Raw genomic sequence first — 18,235 nt, forward strand, 5'->3', positions numbered from 1 at the left:
GTAAAGTACCCTTCAATTTTTAGGGGTACCCAAGCTTGCTATCGTTTAGGGGTACCCTTGTATTTACAAAATTTTATAATAAATTCAATATTGAGAGATTGAGTTATCTATATTTGGATTTTGGATCAATACATGTGTTGTAACTTGTCAGGCATCTTTGAATATATTTTTTGACAAAAGGTATCTTTGATTTAATTGGTGGTTTTATGACTCTCAAATAATATTCGAAGCTGGATGGGAACCAAACAACCGTGAAGCAAGAAATATCGTTTGACTTGAGAAACAAAAGTGTCCTTCAATTGGTTGGTTCTTACGCAAATAAATGAGAATCACATATATTCCTATATTACTGCCTTTTTGAAACAATGACCTAATTTTTCCTTTTGTTATTTTTTTAACAAATTTTCCTTTTGTTATTTGTTATTATTAATAAGCTCTTTTTTTTTATGTAACCAAAAAAATTAATAAGCTCTTTTTTACCAAGTTATTACTAATAAGTTGTGAGTGGTATTAGTTAACCTGCAAATTAAATAAAAAAAATGAAAATAAGGGTCACTCAATGTTATATAGTTTTGTTGAATTTCAAATGTATTGTTCCGATCTCAAATCACATTTTTTAAGTATTATCTGCTTTGAAGTCTTGTGTAAAACCTCGTGAATATTGTGTCATTTGTAAAAGGCATTTCGGTAGATAGAAGAGAGTAATTGTTTAATGTGATTTTTTTTGTTTACTAGAACAAAAAGTAAATATTAAATTTTAAATATAATAGTTTAAATTTTTTGAGGAGAATATAATAGTTTAAATGAAATGTGTTTATAATACAAGGGGTTTAAAAGGATATAAATTGGTTAAGGGTGAAGATTTAAAATATGTTTTTTTTTTAGAGTGTCGTTTTCTCTCCGCATAAAGCCTAAACCTCTTTTTATAGTAATCTTATCTTATAAATATTAAAAATTTAACAACATGCCAAATCGAGGAAGCTACCCATAAACATGGAATCCAAAATATTTTAATGCCATAATACGAATATTTGTGGACAAAAACATTTTGAGAGTCACCAAATGGGACACCAAATGCTTTAAATGGAAAAGTGATGGATGTTGCCGTGGGATTGCTACAGGTTCAGTAAGGTCGACGAATAACAATTGACAAGCCAATGGTTAACTCCTTTATTTTTATGCATGAAAATGACGTAACTATCTCACAATTCATGAGGGTTTACGACCATCGATTTGCACTAAAGTTTGATAGAGGTATTGGTAGATATAATTTGTGTTAAATATAAAAATCTATGTCACAACCATGGGTCATCCTAATCAATAAGCACTCAAGGTTTTGATGAATAGAACAAAAGATTGGCACTGAATGCCTTCTTTTTCTTTATGAGGTGGGACCTGCTTTCAACTTACGGTATATTATGCATCCAAACAATAACCTATTGCATCCACCCATGCATGTGATTAGTTGGTAGAGGTTACTTAGATAAAGGACATTAGTTAAAGATAGAAAAATGAAAATTTTGCATTTGAAATAAGTCTCGCTAACTTGCGCTTTTAGGGCATATATGTTAAGAATTCTAAAAATAGCAAATATTTATTGAAAAGAATTAATTTACATGAAGTACTATTTAACTTTTTGAGATATAAATTAACAAAATTTTCAATGCAAAAGATTAATAGAAACAAGGAGAATTCTAACTAGTGCCCCAATGATTGGTTAAGCATCCAAAATAATCAAGTTTCTATAAAAAAAAATTGTGTAATCGTTACTTGATCAAAAATAACTTCTTATATTTTCAAGACAAAATTTCTATTTGTAGATTTCTTAACCATTGCCCTGAGGACACTGGTTACTAAGACCCCTAGAAACAAAGACAAGTAAAAAAATTAGTACTCGATTATTCATTTTATTTTGACACTTTCAATCTCTAAAACAACTATAGAGAAAATATTTTAAGCAAAATGAAATATTGTTTATATGTGTTGTGAATTCGTTGTGAAAACCACATCAATAATAAACTTGATGCGTGGAGCAAATTAATACCAAGCAATCAAATCAAGCAGGTGACAAAATAATTCAAACAAAAATAAACAGCAAAAGATAAAGGAAGAAGGAGAACACAAGAATTTGTTTACCCAGTTCGGTCTAATGATGACCTACTCTGGAGGGGAGAGAGCAGCTCTCCGTTTCACTATAATGATATGAGTTTCTTTACAAAGAGATATTGAGTTACAAGAATCAGTTTTCAAACCTAATTCTACCCAAGTCCCAACCTCTTCCCGTGACCAAAAGACTCAATACTAATAGTGCTTTGTTCAAGGTGAATCAAAACAATCTCAACCCTAGTGTTGTTGCCAAGAGAAATTCTCTATAAACCCTAGTTTGTATGTTGGCTTCTAAACCCTGTTTTCTACACAGTGCTTTGTTTCTACACACTCTCACTCTCTCTCAGATATTCATCTGATACAAGGTTTTTATATAGTGGAAAACATCCCTCAAAATATAGAAACAATCCAGGCCCAAAAAACACAATTTCTAATTTTGCTGTTACGCAAAATCTGCTACCGAATGCTCCAAATCGGCCACCGATTTTTGCCGAGACAAAAGTCTCAAATCTGCTGACCAAAATCGGCCACCGAGTCCTGTAAATCGGCCACCGATTTTGCCTGCCTGGAAACTGGTTTTGAGTCACTTTTCAACTATGAAGCCCGGATACGTAGTGAGATACGGGTACGATACGATACGGGTACGCGAATACGCGAAATTTTTAAAATTTAGGATACGATACGGCTAAGATACTTTAACAAAATATTTATATTAAAATTTATATGCATGTAAAATACTTAAAAAAAACATTGATTACTCATACTATATAATCATAAAAGTTACAATTTACAAAATAAAAAAAAAATACATATGATCAAAATAAAAAATGTAAAGTTTTTGTATAAATCATATTCTATTTTCATTCATATGTTAGGATATCAACAAATGTATCAATAAAAGAACTCAAAACAAAGTTTGTTTAATGTTGATTGATTAAATCTCCCCTCTCTCGTTACTTTCATCCACGAAAATCATAATATTTAATTTGTTAATTGAAAAGTAATTATAGTGATTCGTATCTTAAATTTGCACAACACAATCTCATTTTTATACACTTCATTTTTTTTGGATACGTCTGTGTGTGTATCCGTCGAGTATCTTTTAAGTATCCGATAAAATATATATTTTAAATTAAAATAATTAATTCCGATACTTCTGGGATACGGTATCCGGAGTATCCGCGGAGTATCGGTATCCGATACGTATCCGACACGGGTACGACACCATTTTGGAGTATCCGGGCTTCATAGCTTTTCAACAATATGAAGTGATTTCCAAGGCTAGTGATTTCCAGAAAAAATAAACTAGCAATTGTTAGTGTTGGCTTGTTGATTTTACAAGCACGATTTAATTCATTTTATCTTGTTGATAGCAAAAGTTATCTAGACAAGACCGAAACGATATGGATGAAGAGTTCTTGCAAATAGCTTATATGTCTAAACAAGTCTATTATTTAATTAAAGAAATTGGTAATGACATGTATGATATATTTCTCCACACAAGCGCTGCATGAGAAGATTACATCTACAAAATTGACTTCAAAATGGAGTGGGGGGACTAAAACATAAGAAAAACAAAAATTGGGGGAACTGCTTTTGAAAACGGGGGGGACCAAAATTTCATATTTTTGTAAATAGGGGAATCAAAAGTATATTTAAGCCAAAAATATATTACTAGTCTATTTATTACATAAGTCTATTATGAAGTGGCTGAGATGAGGAGATTAGGTTGGGGTAGAGGTGCAGAGATGGTGATGGAGGAGGATACCCTTTGCTTGGGAGAAGGATCATTAGTGAAGTGTTGTTCTTTGTTGGATAATATTAGTTTGTAGGATTCTGTAGCGGACACTTGACTTTCGAAACATGATCTAGAACATAATTATTCATCTAAAGGAGTCTATAATCTACTGACTTACGAAGAGCAGCATGTCCATTCACCTTTCACGGACATCATTTAAAATAAATCGATTTCGTTCAAAGTTTCTCTTTTTGTGTGGAAGCTTTTGCATTTCTTGTATTTTTGCAATTATATCTGAATTTTGTTGTCATTGTTGTTTAGTATCCCTGCTAATGTCTTAGTTTAGATATTGAGGCTGCAGTGAGCAATTGATTGTGCAGAAATTTTGTTATTATACTGTTTAGGTAATTTTATTTGTTACTTATCGAAAGAATATTTTTTAGGCTATTTCTATAAGGTGGTGAGTCCTTAGAATGGTGATGGTGACATTAAGTTTGAAATATAGCTCATTGCCACATTATTAATTAGCCTAGGCCAGGTTTTCACAGTTTTGACGGGGATTTGCTAGTTTTTATTATCCATGCTAACTTGCAATGAATATTGGATATGAACCTTAAAAAAGACTATTGGATATGGAGCAAACAATTCTATGCTTGCAACTTGTTGCGAGATTGATTTTTGTTGTAGATATCTGATTTGTCAATTGAAAAATATGATACTTAGCTTCCAAATGAAGGCTCTATATTGTTTCGTTTTGAGCAAATTTTAAATCAGATAAGTTGATTCTAATTAACATTTATTTATTGTTTATTTTGTCAGTATTAGTTTAGCACCTTAATTTCCCCCCTTTGAGTTTTTGTTTCAAATGTTGCAAGACTCTTTATTCTTTATCTGCTTCTGCTCTCCCAAGTACTACTATAATACATAGAATCAGATTGTGACAACTAAATAAATTCTCATCACTCATTTGCATTGTCACTTTGTTGTCTAACTTTATATTTCACTTGGTCTTACTATGGTTGTTGATTTGTTTGGTAAGAACGCCCATGGATGAGAGAAGGTGGAGATGCCTCTGATAACGAGGTGGCTCGCGCAAGAGAGAATGATCGCTGAAGAACGCGCGGTGGGAAACAAACAGTTTTTTTGTTTTTGTTTTTTTTATCAGAAGCTAATATATAGAGTTGGTTACTTAGTTAGATTTTGTCAAAAAATAGTTAGTTTTGTTAATCCTCAGAGATTCTACATATATAGAGAATATGATGTACTCATTTACTATCCTTTCCAATCTAATTTAATATGAAATGTAAGAAATTTTTTTATATCAAAGCTCTCAAACTTATTTCTCATATGAGATGAATCTTCATTTCTTTGATCATGTGATTTTTAACAAGGTAGAGCTTGATTTCTCACATTACTACATTGGTAGGTTTGGTTTTGTAATTGTTCTGTCTTTTAATTGTTTTGGATTTCGAAACTGTTTATATTGAAAAAGAAATTTCATCTACCGAAGTTGTCACTAGGTTGATTCACGATCAGATCTCTCTCTTAAGATGTTTTGTGCCACTGTCCAAAGTTGCGCAAGGCATACTATCAACCACACTGCTTTTTGGATAGCTGCTCCCCCAAGTAAAGGCATAAGGCGTAGCCGCAGACAGTCACTAGCACTATAGAAAACCGTTAGAGAATTACCTCCAATATGGTACTAAGACCATTCTACTATGGTATTGTACTAAGACCATTCTACTATGGTATTGTGACTACTCAAATATGATATTACCACCATTATAATGTTTAACATCTTCAAATATCAATATGGTATTTCAACAACTCAAATATGCTTTTATCACCATCATAAAATATAACTTGTCCAATGGAAGAAAATATCAAAAGGGACTATGCTGATGATTCTTAATTTCAAAAAGACATTATTTCTGAAAAGGGACCATGCTCTTGAACATATTCATTATTTCGAAGGGACATAGATTATCGAGGGACTATGCTCTTAAGACCGACAATTCTTAATCCCGAAGGGACATTATACGAAAAATGGACTATGTACTTAAGAACACTCTTAATTTCGAAGGGACAAAAAAGTGAGATGAAGAGAAGAAAGACTCATCAACAAAAGTCAGAGGAGAGAGTAGAATATGATTCGAAGTTCCATAATACTTTTCGGTGCATTGGATTAACTATGTAACTGAATTCTCTATTTAATGAGAAAAGTCACAACTAATATGTGTGAAACTTTGGGAACAAGTAATTAACATATTACTTTGGTAACAAATAATTCACATATTAAATCTAGTACAAAATATCTTAAATTGAATATCAAACTATATCGTACAAAAATATATTATTGAATACAAAATTATATTTTAAATAAGTATCAAAATATATTAGATTGCATTCCAAAATATACACATTGATTGAAACCAATTAAGATTCAAATATACGATCCAATATTAATATTAAATTAAAGGATCTTTGTGAAAAAACTTCCAAAAATTTGTTCACCTTATATGTTTATTTTTACAGATTCTATTATTGGTATATTTATTTTTACATGTTTGCGCCACATAATCAGTGCCATGATTTGTAATGGAAATTATTTGCATTATGCTCTATTTAACCTGTTCTGCCGTATTTTCTTAGCATCTTCTACTCATTTCACAAACACCATTCTCTCCAATTCAATCTTCACACCATATATAGTTCCTCATATCAATTCCTAAGTTTCTTTTTTTACCATCTTGTAACAATAATCACAAACATGGGTTGTTACACTAGCAAGCCAGAGGTGGACAAGTTTGCTGCCCATCGTGGATTTGCCGCCATCACTGCCGATGATGATACTACTTATCGGTACGTCACTGTTTCAGCATATTCCAATCAGATTCAGATCACTACAACACCACCAAAACTGGACTCACTTGTTTCACCAGTGACACAGACACCATCAAAACCAGACTCACTTGCTTCACCGGTGACAACACCACCAAATCCAGAACCCTCTCCCACAGTCCAAAATGTGAAAACCGTGCGAAAAACTCACAAAACCATATTAGAAAAACCCTACGAAGATATAAAAAAGTTGTACACTTTTGGTAAAGAATTGAGTAGAGGCAAATTTGGGATTACTTATTTCTGCACTGAGAATTCCACTGGCCGAAATTATGCATGTAGGTCTATATTAAAGAGGAAGCTTGTGTCCAAAGCGGATAGAGAAGATATTAAAAGAGAGATTCAGATTCTGCAGCATTTGTCTGGTCAACCAAATATTGTGGAATTCAAAGGTGCTTATGAGGATAGGTTATCTATTCACCTTGTGCTAGAACATTGTGCTTTCGGGGAACTATTTGATAGAATCATTGCTCAGCCTCAAGGTTATTCAGAGAGAGTTGTTGCATCCTTATGCAGGTGTATTGTTAATGTTGTGCACACTTGTCATTGCATGGGTGTTATGCACCGTGACTTAAATCCGGAGAATTTCTTGTTCTCTACCAAAGCTAAAGCTGTAGCACTCAAGGCTGTTGATTTTAGATTCTCTGTCTTCATTGAAGAAGGTGCAGTTTTGGTTGCATTGCTTGTATTTGTATATGTGCAATTTTAACAGTATTTAGTTTTGTTTTGGACTAATATTTTTTACTATTCCTAATAATATTCAATTATGTGGTAATTGATTGTTCTCAAAACTTTCTATTCCTATAAATTTTTCAGGAAAGATTTATAATGATATGGTAGGCAGTGGTTGCTATGTTGCTCCTGAGGTACTGCTTCGTAGTTATGGAAAAGAAATAGACATTTGGAGTGCAGGCATCATATTGTATATTCTACTTAGCGGTGGACCGCCTTTTTCACCTGGTGAGATCAACTTGTAATTTCAAAATGTGGTTATGTTTCTGATTGAAAAATTAACACTTCTATGATAGGGTTAATTTTCTTTGCAGAAACTGATAAGGGACTATTGAATGCCATATTGGAGGGTGAACTTGACTTAGTGAGTGAGCCATGGCCATCAATATCAGACAGTGCTAAAGATCTAGTCAAGAAGATGCTAACACCAGATCCAAAGAAGAGAATTACTTCTAAACAAGTCCTTGGTACTAGACTACTGTTTTTAATTTGGCTCAATCCTCAAATAACTTCAATTGTAATAGTTCTTCTTTTAATAAAGTTAAAGCACCATTGTTATTTATACAAAATAACCAATGTTAATTAATTAATTAATTAATTTTTTAAATGTAGCAATATTCTCTATTCTACGTGATTCTACTTTCCCAAGCATTGTAGTACATACTGGGTATGTTTGTTATAGATTTAACAAAAGTGATTTTTACTTTGTACTTCTAAAAACGGTTTTTATGAAAACTTGCTAAAAAATAATGTAAGTTATTTTGAACTCATTTATTATAGGTTAAAATAATACTTTTGACATTCTGTAACTTCACATTTTCAAAAAGATATGTCTCAAAATTGATTTTTATGAGAAGCTATTCAAGCTTTTTTTTTCTTTCTAAATTTGATGATCCTAAAAAAGTATAGCAAGATGAAGAAATACTTAAATGACTTTTTAAGAGAAGTTGTTTGAACCAATTTCTCATTTGAAGCTTTCATTAAAAAATTCATTGTTAAAAATATTATAACGAAAATATGAGACACTATCAAAATCATTTCTGAAAGTAGCTATAACAGACAGGCACACCACAAAACTGTTATTAACTAAATAAATTCTCATCTTTCATTTGCATTTTCACATTGTTGTCTAACTTTTCTATTACACATGGCCTGACTGTGGATAATAATTTGTTTGGCAAGAACACCCGTGGATGAGAGACGGATGTGAAGCCTCTGATAAACTGATTGATAATGCAGTTCTATCTAGAATGAAACAATTCAGGGCATTAAATACGTTCAAGAAACTTGGGTTGAAGGTATGGCATGAAACATGGTAACACATTGATTGCTTAGATTAGATGGTCGTAGAGTGTTTTGTTTACCATCATGTGCATGAATACTCTGAACTTTTTGAGTTACATATACCGGCTTATATTTTTGGATATATTTCTCCATTACCAACTTAGTGGAAATTTCTCTAGGTTATGGCTGAAAATATAGCGGAAGAGGTTAAAGATCTCAAGGAAACGTTTGAAAATATGGACACTGATCGTAGTGGCACCATCACCTGTGAAGAATTGAAGACAGGCTTGGCTCGAATTGGATCAGAACTGTCCGTAAGTAGTTATAAATCCATAACAAAAGCATGACTAGTTGAATGCATGACTCTTGTCATAAACTTAACACAAACTGTGTTGTTGTGTGTATAACGTTTCTCAGGCCGATGTTGATGGAAAAGGGTCGATTGACTATCTTGAATTCATATCGGCTGCAATGCATAGGTACAGGCTTGAGCGAGATGAACATATTCTCAAGGCATTTCGGTATTTTGATAAAGACAGTAGTGGGTGAGTATTGCAAGATTGGTACTGTATTGTCCGAAAAAGATCCAAACCATTTGTGTTTGAACTACTAGATAGTATATGATTGGTACTATACTGTCCCGAAAAGTATATGATAGTAACATTTCTTTCCCCTTCTCTATGGAGATTGGTACTATACTGTCCCGAAAAAATCCAAACCATTTGTATTTTGACAAATCCATAACAAAACCATTTTTTTTTTCTTTCCCCTTCTCTATGGAGAGTATATGATATCAATATCATTTCTGTATTAAACTGGATTAGTTTACTTTAGGGTTTATATATTCCTAACCTCAGGGGAATACTTGGATGATTTACAGAGTTAATTAAACAATGGCTTAACTTGTTAAAAATATTAAATTATGGCAGAGGATGACCATTTGCTTCTTTGATTTCACGGACAGGCATATTACTAGAGAGGAATTGGAGACTGCATTGACAAAGCATGGAATAGTTGACGAGGCAAAAATAAAGGAAATAGTTTCTGAGGTGTATACAGATAATGTAAGTTACTCCTATATTAATCAGGAAAATCTATTACGGGTTATCAATGTTATCGCTGATGATTCTTAAACTAACAGGATGGGAAAATAAACTATGAGGAATTCTGTGCAATGATGAGAAGTGTAATGCCACACCAGGGACCAGTATTTTAAATCTACTGAATGGATTTAATTTCACATTCATCGTGAAATCCTATTGATCGAGAGACTTAACGTTTTTGGCAAGTACAAGATTATCTCTCAGAATATTCAAGACAATACTTCTTCATGGATTGGTGATTACTTTGAGGTTCTTTGGCATCCAAGGTTGTTTTCGTGCACGTGGTACTAAAAACAGATTTATTGAAGTAATGGTATGCATTTCTTTGTACATTTAATTTCAGGCCATCACATTTTACTAGTAGTGTCTTGAGCCTAAATTTTGATGTTAAAAAGCTGGCTTATGATATCATAGAATTTTACTTTCATTTATGGTAGAGGAAAGAATAATCATAGGAGGAATCTGATTTCCTTAACCTGTATGAGGAAGTAAACACTCAAATATATAGTTCCCACTTCCCATATAATGCGTTGATAATCTATTGTGCATGTGCAAGATTAGTAGTTTTCGTTTTCTTCTTTGTAAGATGTGCACTGGTGGACAAAACAAACATGAAATGCAATGATCATAAAGTTTTCTATTCGGAAGTGTCTCACATGGATATGGTCTCCATTTGGATCACTACTAATAATATTTGATTATGTTAAAAATTAAATATTTATTGAATACTATCAATCTTTAATTACGTGATGTGATTATTTAGCAACCAATATGTCTGTTTTCTTTGAAAAGGATTGGCCATCTTTTTGTAATTAACCAAAAGAACAAAACTAGTGTCGGGTGATAAAGCAACCTTTGTTATTCTAAGTTTCATACGTTAATTGTTCCATATTAGACCAGTGCCTATCCAAATTGGACATCTGCACCACAGGCTCATATCACCTTTCAATTGAAATGAAATCAGTGTGCAACGCTGTGGTTGTTCAAATTTCAGAGCAAAGGTGGAGGAGAAGAGGAAGCGTGTGTTTGGTCTTGGTGGTATAACAACTCGGAGATGAGAATATGAAGTGGTGGTAGATCGATGGTGTTCAAAGAGACCGAGGGAGAAGATTGTGATTTTCCTTTATGGAAGTTATGTTTCTCTTTATGAGATTTGGAAATAATGAGTAAGGATTTTTTGTTAATTGGGAGAAATATATTTTATATTCACGAAATTTGAGAAGGAAAAAAAAAAGTTGAAGTATAGTTTTACCTACGGACGTATTCCAAAAAGTTAGGCATCGATATATATTGTGTGTAGGTATAGGGCATTTTTCTGCATCAACCAAAAGATTTCCTCATTTTCTTTTTGACAAGCTATCATTGAGAAATCATAAAGTTAAATATTTTTCAGCATAATTAGAGATTGTTTCTTTTTGTTCCCATGACACATTCATTCATTAATTAAAACTAATGATTTTTCATTAGTTTTATCCCTGTGATGTCATATATTTGGCATTGTTTCCTAGTGACCATTATTATGTCCATTCACTCTAAAACAATGAAGTCAACACTGAGCAGTTGGTTGAGCTAGAGTAATTGTGACAAGTATGCTGTCCTATTGCTGCTAATGCTTTTTTTTTTTAGAGGAATCCTATTGCTAATGCTTGGTTTTGTCGGTGATTTTCAAAATAATGGAATCACTTTAGAACCAAAAGTTGTAACTCCTCATGGGAACCATTCATATACATTGGAACATTATTATTTATTGATATACAATGAACCATGACATTGATTCAAGTGTATATGGTTATAACCTTTGGCAAAAGGGTGTTTAATGAACCATGACATTGATTCAAATGTATATGATGATAACCTTTGACAAAGGGGTGCTTAATAAACCATAGCATTGATTCAAGTCAAAGGGGTGCTTTCTCTCATGTGAAGGGTCATATAATGCACTATAAATGCTTGGCATTTGGGCATTAGTTGGATAGACAAGAAACACACTACAACATACAATTTTGGACAGAATTTTGTTACATTAACAACATAATTCTTCATCATTCTCTTACTCTAAATCATCCATCAATTCTCTAATGCATGAGTGAATTGCTGGAACCATAAATCTGTAAAATACTGTTAGGAGATACGTTTGGTGTGGTTGTGCAATACACGTCAAGGAACTCATAGTATCCTGAAGGGGATTCGCCGGTCATTCCTTATTGCATCCAATATACAGTTATTGGTGGGGGCGAATCGAACCTAAAGGTTAGTATGGCAACCCCATACGCTTTGAGTTTACATGCATAACCATTAAACTTTTCAGGTTTCAAGTGTAGTAGCCGCTTCCCAACAATCAAGATATACAACAATCTTTGGAATTTATGTGCACTCTTCATCTTATTCATCTTCATCATCTTCTTGGTCAAGTTATTGCAGCAGACCCCCAACACAAGTTCCAACAGGTTCTTCATCTTGGAGATACTTGAAGAATGTGTATGTGTTGCTTATGCACCATTCTGAAATTTTAGTGATAATATCATTATCTGATTCTGGACTTAATTCGACGTTTTCATTGTTGTACTGATGTGATGATTTTGGTCTGTAGTGCGAGTAGCATTATAAAGTCTTAGCTCGGCTTGAGTTGAGCTTTATTGAAAGTATTAGAGTTATCAAAGTGTCTCGCCTTTGAGATGATTAGACTTGAAGTGTAAACAAAGTTATCACAATAAATATATGAATCCATCTTTCTTACGAATTTTTGTACTTGAGCCGCCACAATTTGAACGAATTTGAGTCTTTTTTTATGATTTTCCTAATCCGACTTCATTAACTCATTTTGAACTTGTATGAGAATCCTCGATTTGTATTTGTATTTGCATTTGTATTTGCTATGCCTCTCACATATACTTACCCTTTCGGGAGAAGAAACTTGGATTGAACGTATGACAACAAACTTTGCAAAAGTACTGTTTGGTCCAGCCAGGAGTGTTGAAGATAGTGATTTGGTTATGCTTTTCTCTCTTCTTATTTATAAGATTTTCTTCTCCTCTTAGAGTCATTCTCCTATCCTATACTATTTTAACTACTCGTGAAAAGATGACATCCAGAGATCATTTCATTTTACCTCTCTTTTGATGAAATGACTATGACTCAGTACCAATATAGTACAATTTGAAAGATTTGTTTGAATATTCAAATCAGATATTTCAAATTTTAAAACTTCTCATTTGATTTGTGAATCAAATGTTTACAAGCTAGATCTTTCAAATCATAGAACAACAAGTAGTTTTATTTTACTTACTTTTTTTTTTAAATGATATTTTAGTCCAGGAGAGTTTATGTGATATTTGACAATTTGTTAAAATAAAGAGTATCTTGAGAATTCAATTTGCTGGGGTATGGGTGTAAATGGGGGCTATGAAGTCAAATTTTCTGAAATCGAAATTCTTCACACAAAAACAGGGCCAACTTGCACCACCATAGGCACAACCCAGAAGAATTATGCTCTTTACCCAACACATTTTGCTCATTTCCAACTGAAATTCCAAAAATACCCTTGTATGAATTAACTCACGCCGGTGTTAAATCTGCGTGACTTATCTCAGCTGTGTGAGTTAACTCACGCTAGTGTTAATCTCTACGTGAGTTAACTCACGCAGCTACTGATATATCAGCAGACAACAAGAAATTATTGAGTTCAGATTAATCTAGGATAAACTCAATTCAAGCATATCCCTTCTTTTATATCGTAGATACCTAAATTGTTTCTTGAAAATATAAGTATGTGTCCAGTTAGTTATTGGAACAAGAGAAATTAATAAAAAATCAAGATTTTTAAATTAAAATATTTTTTTGAAGGGATTTTTAAATTAAAATATTTATTTTAGTGTATCTTATTATATAAGAATTTGTGTCAATATAACCCAATTGGGTTGGCCTGGTGGTATTGACTTGGGATCTGGGAGTGTGCTCCTCCTTGAGGTCTCAGGTTCGATTCTCTTCAGTGCCAATTTAGGTGGGCTAGTTTAGCTTCTTCAAAAAAAAAAAGAGTTTGTGTAAATATTAAAAACTTAATAAAAGTGATTTATATATTTCAAACTTACTTTTATAAACCGTTTTTTAAATTAAAATATTTTTTTGAAGGGATTTTTAAATTAAAATATTTATTTTAATGTATCTTATTATATAAGAATTTGTGTAAATATTAAAAACTTAATTAAAGTGATTTATATATTTCAAACTTACTTTTATAAACCGTTGTAGACAACTCATGATGGATGAATATTGTTGTTGACACATATGGTTTGGCTGAGAAACACATATAAAAGACGAAAATGCCCCTCGACAGTTAACTGTCGATGCGTCTTGTAGCCATAAAATGGCAGAACCTGTTACATGTGTTTTTACACATTGTAAACACATTGTTTCAATGCCAAATCATGAAGTTAATAAGTGAAAATTACCAACAAAATTGAAAATGAAAATATGATACTAAAACGAACAAATGTCATAGAAATATGTCATCGAAATACAAGAAAGCAATGTCATGATAATTTACAAGAAACCAACCAACAAATCCCACAATAACTAAAAACAAGTAATAAACAAAAACATAATGTCCAGTACTCCTGCTCATGATGCTGGTCTTGCTGATGTTGCTGCTGTTGCCACCTCCTCGGCTTCTGGCCTCGCCTCCTGGCCAATATCGGCGCGATCTGCTCCCTAACATGGCTCATGGCCTGAAACCATTACTGAGGGCTCATGACCTCCGCCTGATATATCATCTGGTATATGTTGCTGCTCTGGTATATGATCCTGGTCATACCCACCATCAGTCACATCGTGGTGTACCTGATCCTGATAATTCAGGTACTCCACCTCCTAGGTCGGGTCATCCACCTGCGATTCTTCAGGCTGTGTAGCCTGAGAAACCCGAGAAGTCCCTGAACCATCCCCCCTCCGACCTCTTCCCCTCTTTGGGATGTGCCCTCTTTGCCTCTCCTTCCGGTGGTTCTTAGTCATCGCACGCCTACCACCAATCATCTTAGTTGGATCAATCGGGTCCTGCTCAGACATATCTACACAAACAATTAAAAAATTTACATCATTTCCATAACCTAATCAAACACTTTGTGTGCATCATTTCAATATAATCTAAACTAAACCTTCACATTTCAATATAATCATTCACATTTCAATATAACCTTCACATTATAACCTTCACATTTCAATATAAACATAAACAGTCAATATAATCATTATAATCATCATTTCAACATAAACATTCACATTTCCATAAACATAAACATAACTAAACCTAAAACCATTCAATATAATCATCATTTCAATATAATTTGTGTGCAACATTTCCATCATAACCTAAACATCATTCAATATATTTCTCATAACATAAACTAACTAAATAATCAATAAAATTGTCATTGAAGCATTTTATCAAACACTTTGTGTGCAAAGTATCAAACATACTCAAAATGTGTTCATTTGGCACCATTCAAAACCACACTATACTCTAACATCATTCAAACATCAATTAAAGCAACTGCATTCAATTATAAACTACATGTAATCATCAAAATTTCAATTCCAACATCAACCCTAACCACATGCAAACTACCAATTTTTTTAAAAAAAAAACTACATAAACTAACATTATGATTAAAAATGAGTCAAGATACTTACTTGTGATTAAATGGAGATGATGCACTTTGCTCAAAAATCGAAATTGAAGGAGTTGGATGGTTTTGGAAGTTTTTTGAACAATTGAAGGAAACTAGAAAACTGAGTTTCTGCTTCTGTTTATGTTCAGCACGCCTCGGTAGTTTACTGCCGAGGTTTTTCTCGATAGTTAAGTGCTGAAGATTTCCTCGGTAGTTAACTGCAGTCGGTTTTATTTTTTCCTCGGCACTTAACTACTGAGGGGTATTTTCGTCTTTTATATCTTTCTCATCCAAACCAAATGCGTCGACAACAATTTTCATGATGGATTCATCTCTACTCTATATTTGATTGTAAAAATAGATGATATATAGTAAGGATGTGTCATATCGATGCCAGCAAACAAAATTTAAATTAATTGTGATATACTCGATATGAAAAACTATTTTTTTTTTGTCAAATAGTCTAGTGGCTATAATTCACATTTTTTAAGGTGAATAAGTGGAGTGTTCAGGCTTCGAACCCCAACCCCTGCATATAATAATGCGTCGCTGTCAACTGAGCTATACTCACGGGAATCGAAAGACTGTTTTTCTAATAACAAAAGATAGAGTATTAATAATTGATTACTGTGATACAATTTTTTTAAAACAATTTATGTTAATTTGTTAATATTGTTGGTGAGCATGTATTTGAGACCTCTATTATCAATTCAATCTTTAAATTATCCTCTTTAGTCAACACAGAGCGGATGTCTTAATGAATATTCATAGATAAAATAAATAAATATTATAACTAACGACTAATAAATGGATACAAATAGAGATTTAATGGTGTCTGCACATGTGAATATCCATACTTGCTAGTATTAAGCTGAGTAAGTTACACAAATAACCTTAATACATTTCAACTTCCTAAGCCAAAAACCTCGATAGTGTGAATGTTATTAGTTATTACACGAACTTTATTTTTATTAAATCTAACGAACTTTATTTATGTTTTTGCTGAGTCAAGGATCTTTATTTTTATTGTAATGTATGAATATATGTTTTGCTAAAAAAAAGGCATCTGATGAACTTTTGTTTTTAAATTTTAGTTAAAAAATCAACAATTTTTTTCATAAGTGTTATCCATGGATATATGTAAGGGTGGAAATGGGCTAGGCCGGGCCGGGTTTTGTAAGGCCTGAGCCTGGCCTACTTCAAAAATTATAGGCTTGAGCCAGGCCTATTACCCGTCATAGGCTTATTTTCGAGGTTTGGTCTGGCCTTTTTAAAGGTTTGATGAAGCTTGAAAGCCTATTTAAAAGCCTATTTTATGCTAAGGTCTGTCAACGCATGTAAGCCTACTCTTAAATAGGCCAAAACTTATTAAGGTCTAAAACACATAAATATGTTTGCTACTAAATAATGAATTCTTACGAATGTCTAATCACCTTAATATATCAGCTACTAAATAACCAATCATATGAAGACTTGTGTTTATGGAAGAAAAAAAACTTCAAAAATATCAATAATGGAAGATATATTATGTATGAAAAGCTTAATAGGTCGGTCTGATGGGCTTAATAAGCTTTTTTTGCAAGCATTAGCCTGGTCTGTTTAATTAAATAGGCCTTATAAAAAGTTTGAGCCTGACCTTGTTAATAAACGAGCTGGGCCGAGCTGGGCTTTAAATAGGCTAGGCCGTAGGCCCCTGTCAGACGGCCTGGCATGTTCCCACCCCTAGATATATGTATAAACTCGTTGATAATTTAAAACCGTAGATTATCTGCTAAACGGATATCCACACGGATATGGACAGGGTACAAATTTCATATTTATTCAATGAAGCGGACACGGATATCACACTATATGCGTGGATGGATATCCATTTACATCCCTATCAACTAGCGAAAATGTCAAAATTGTTAGGTCTGTTACCGTTATTGGAGTTCAAACCCCGTCTCATCAACTTTATATCTTTGTGTCTGAATTTGAGATATGACTATTGTCATTTTGTCCATTAAAAAAAAGCTTACTTTAATAAAACATTGAATGCGTTGAATCTGCTAAATGGTAAATACTTGACAAAACATAACAATACGGAACAACACATCATAAGATATAACATCACAAACTTTTACCATATTGAACAATTTTTTGTCTTATATACGTAATGTTTAGTAGACAAAAAAACTATTTTGGTATTTTAAGATATAGACAACTTGTACGTAAAACAAAAAGTTGTTGTGATTTAATGAGAAATTTAAGAACAAAAATTTCAGTTTTTATCATATCTCTTGCCTCTAATTTATGCTATCTCTACAACAATTTTACAACAAAGCCAATACAATCGAATTTATCATGTTTTATTCCATAATTCTGAACGGATCAAACACACACCTGGTAAATAATCTTTTGATCAACTTCATATCAATTCAACTAATAAAAGGAATTTGAGTAAGTGACCACCGATTTAATACCTTGTAACAGATAAAGGCGATATTCTACTTTATACTTTTTTTTTGAGGGATATTCTACTTTATATGTCGAACTCTTTGTGAAAAAACTTCCAAAAATGAATTCACCTTTATTTATATAAGGGGTGTTATTATTTTTCTTTTTTTATAAAAATAAATAAATACCAATTATGTGATTTAAACATTTATATATTTTTACACATAAATAAATAATATCAATAAACACAATGATCTGTAATCAACCAAAGC

The 18,235-nt window shown here is 32.6% G+C and overlaps 1 protein-coding gene across 1 annotated transcript; it reads left to right on the forward strand.

The window, feature by feature from the left end:
- The first annotated feature begins 6,426 nt into the window (after positions 1–6,426).
- Positions 6,427–10,519, forward strand: LOC146903414 (calcium-dependent protein kinase 2-like). The gene is made up of 8 exons (XM_085738550.1): positions 6,427–7,407; positions 7,562–7,705; positions 7,774–7,944; positions 8,660–8,775; positions 8,941–9,075; positions 9,179–9,306; positions 9,726–9,825; positions 9,903–10,519. Exons 1-8 carry the CDS (start codon positions 6,615–6,617, stop codon positions 9,975–9,977), a joined length of 1,662 nt encoding a protein of 553 aa, XP_085594676.1. The 5' UTR covers positions 6,427–6,614; the 3' UTR covers positions 9,978–10,519.
- The last annotated feature ends 7,716 nt before the right edge of the window (positions 10,520–18,235 follow it).

Source organism: Medicago sativa, chromosome 8 (assembly GCF_051527215.1).
Source record: "Medicago sativa cultivar Bolivia chromosome 8, Bolivia_mono, whole genome shotgun sequence".
In the NCBI taxonomy this organism is placed as follows: domain Eukaryota; kingdom Viridiplantae; phylum Streptophyta; class Magnoliopsida; order Fabales; family Fabaceae; genus Medicago; species Medicago sativa.

What these genes read in the sequence shown, in the direction of transcription:
- LOC146903414 (XM_085738550.1), top strand. Translation starts at nt 6,615, where the DNA reads ATGGGTTGTTACACTAGCAAGCCAGAGGTGGACAAGTTTGCTGCCCAT. An exon ending in CTCTGTCTTCATTGAAGAAG is followed by an intron (nt 7,408 to 7,561) that starts GTGCAGTTTTGG and finishes TAAATTTTTCAG; the next exon opens with GAAAGATTTATAATGATATG. An exon ending in GAATTGGATCAGAACTGTCC is followed by an intron (nt 9,076 to 9,178) that starts GTAAGTAGTTAT and finishes AACGTTTCTCAG; the next exon opens with GCCGATGTTGATGGAAAAGG.